Source organism: Eumetopias jubatus, unplaced genomic scaffold (genome assembly GCF_037043125.1).
Source record: "Eumetopias jubatus isolate StellerSeaLion01/CBP00866 unplaced genomic scaffold, mEumJub1_p1.0 scaffold_16, whole genome shotgun sequence".
Taxonomy (NCBI): Eukaryota; Metazoa; Chordata; class Mammalia; order Carnivora; family Otariidae; genus Eumetopias; species Eumetopias jubatus.
The window spans coordinates 64,244,923-64,247,249 of NW_028274822.1; the positions used below are offsets into that span (position 1 = coordinate 64,244,923).

The following is a 2,327-nucleotide window of genomic DNA, read 5'->3' on the forward strand; positions in this document are numbered from 1 at the left end:
TCAGAATCCGGGCAGCCCTGGGGCCTCAGGGGCTCCGGGAACCTGGGCAGGGGGCCTGCACAGGGCACAGTGTCTGGGCCACAGCCCCTCCCTTCCTGCAGCTTGGGAGGGCTCTCAGGAGGCGCTGCTGCAGAAGCTGCTGGAAGCCCAGCAGCTGGCTGCCTGGCAGGCCTGGGAGTGAGCCTCGGCTCTGTGTGAGCTCAGCCAGCCCGATCCTCAGCCGATAGGCCAGTGGGGCAGGGGACAGGCCAGGGATGGTGCTGGGACTGACGGGAATGGTGGGCAGTCCCGGGGCGCTCGCTGGTGTACTGAGAAGGTATCTGCAGGCATGAGCGTCCATCTCAGGAGGGCTTCATATGGGCCTTGGTAGTGACCCCGCTAACCTCGAGCAACTGGTGCGAGCATGTCAGCTTGTATGTTTGAGCGCTGGGCAGGGTGGCGTGGGGCATCTCCAGGTGAGGTTTCTCAGTGTGGAGCATGGAACTCCCCAGGCAGGTTTCAGCCAAGTCGTTTACATGTGGCAGGTGGAGCAGGGATCACAGCACCTGAGTCTTCAAGGGTGACAGCACATCCTAGGCCCGGCTCAAGGCTACTCCCGAGGACTGATCCCAGGGGCCAGCCTGGCTCCAGCATGACCCCCAGCCTCACGGGGCCCCCTTCCTGTTAACCACCTCCTCCTCTGCCCACAGGGAGCCAGCTGCTGGCCTGGGTGCTGTGGCTGCAGGCGTGGCGGGTGGCCGCCCCGTGTCCGGGGGCCTGCGTATGCTACAACGAGCCCAAGGTGACGACGAGCTGTCCGCAGCAGGGCCTCCAGGCCGTGCCCACTGACATCCCGGCGGCCAGCCAGCGCGTATTCCTGCACGGCAACCGCATCGTGCACGTGCCCGCTGCCGGCTTCCGTGCCTGCCGCAACCTCACCATCCTGTGGCTGCATTCGAATGCGCTGGCCCGCATCGACGCGGCTGCCTTCACCGGCCTGGCCCTTCTCGAGCAGCTGGACCTCAGCGACAACGCGCAGCTGCGTGCTGTGGACCCCGCCACGTTCCATGGCCTGAGCCGCCTGCACACACTGCACCTGGACCGCTGCGGCCTGCAGGAGCTGGGCCCTGGCCTGTTCCGTGGCCTGGCAGCCCTGCAGTACCTCTACCTACAGGACAACGGGCTGCAGGCGCTGCCCGACGACGCCTTCCGCGACCTGGGCAACCTCACGCACCTCTTCCTGCACGGCAACCGCATCCCCAGCGTGCCCGAGCGCGCCTTCCGCGGCCTGCACAGCCTCGACCGCCTCCTTCTGCATCAGAACCGCGTGGCCCGCGTGCACCCGCATGCCTTCCGTGACCTCGGCCGCCTCATGACGCTCTACCTGTTTGCCAACAACCTCTCGGCGCTGCCCACAGAGGCCCTGGCGCCCCTGCGGTCCCTGCAGTACCTGCGGCTCAATGACAACCCCTGGGTGTGTGACTGCCGGGCACGGCCGCTCTGGGCCTGGCTGCAGCAGTTCCGGGGCTCCTCATCTGAGCTGCCCTGCAGCCTGCCCCCACGCCTGGCCGGCCGTGACCTCAAGCGCTTGGCTGCCGCCGACCTGGAGGGCTGCGCCGTGGCTGCCAGGCCCTCCCGTCCCTTCCGGACCGGCGGGCCTACTGACGAAGAGCCTCTGGGGCTGCCCAAGTGCTGCCAGCCAGATGCGGCGGACAAGGCCTCAGTGTTGGAGGCGGGGAGCCCGGCCTCCGCCGGCAATGCGCTCAAGGGACGTGTGCCATCCGGCGACAGCCCGCCAGGCAATGGCTCTGGCCCGCGGCACATCAACGACTCCCCCTTCGGGACCCTGCCCGGCTCGGCTGAGCCCCCGCTGACCGGGATGCGGCCCGAGGGCTCCGAGCCACCAGGGCCCCCCACCACGGGCCCTCGCCGGAAGCCAGGCTGTTCCCGCAGGAACCGCACCCGCGGCCAGTGCCGTCTGGGCCAGGCGAGCGGTGGGGGCGGCAGCGCTGCGGATGCAGAGGCCTCGGGCACCCTGCCCAGCCTCGCCTGCGGCCTGGCCCCCCTGGGCCTTGCGCTGGCGCTGTGGACGGCGCTGGGGCCCTGCTGACCAGCCACCAAGAGGGAGGCCTATCTCAGCAGTCAGGTGTGTGTACATACGGGGTCCCCTGGGCGCCACCAGCCAGCACCAGGCGGCAGGCCCTCCCTGATGGACGCGTCCCGCCCGCCCACCCCATCTCCACCCCATCATGTTTACAGGGTGCGGCGGCAGCGTTTGTTCCAGAACGCCCCCTCCCACCCGGATCGCGGTATATAGAGATATGCATTTTATTTTACTTGTGTAAAAA

The 2,327-nt window shown here is 68.4% G+C and overlaps 1 protein-coding gene across 1 annotated transcript; it reads left to right on the forward strand.

The window, feature by feature from the left end:
- Nucleotides 1-403: 403 nt before the first annotated feature.
- RTN4R (reticulon 4 receptor) lies at nucleotides 404-2,089 on the forward strand. Its single transcript, XM_028094811.1, has 2 exons — nucleotides 404-455; nucleotides 690-2,089. Exons 1-2 carry the CDS (start codon nucleotides 404-406, stop codon nucleotides 2,087-2,089), a joined length of 1,452 nt encoding a protein of 483 aa, XP_027950612.1.
- Nucleotides 2,090-2,327: the final 238 nt, after the last annotated feature.

What these genes read in the sequence shown, in the direction of transcription:
- RTN4R (XM_028094811.1), top strand. Translation starts at nt 404, where the DNA reads ATGTCAGCTTGTATGTTTGAGCGCTGGGCAGGGTGGCGTGGGGCATCT. An exon ending in GTGGCGTGGGGCATCTCCAG is followed by an intron (nt 456 to 689) that starts GTGAGGTTTCTC and finishes CTCTGCCCACAG; the next exon opens with GGAGCCAGCTGCTGGCCTGG.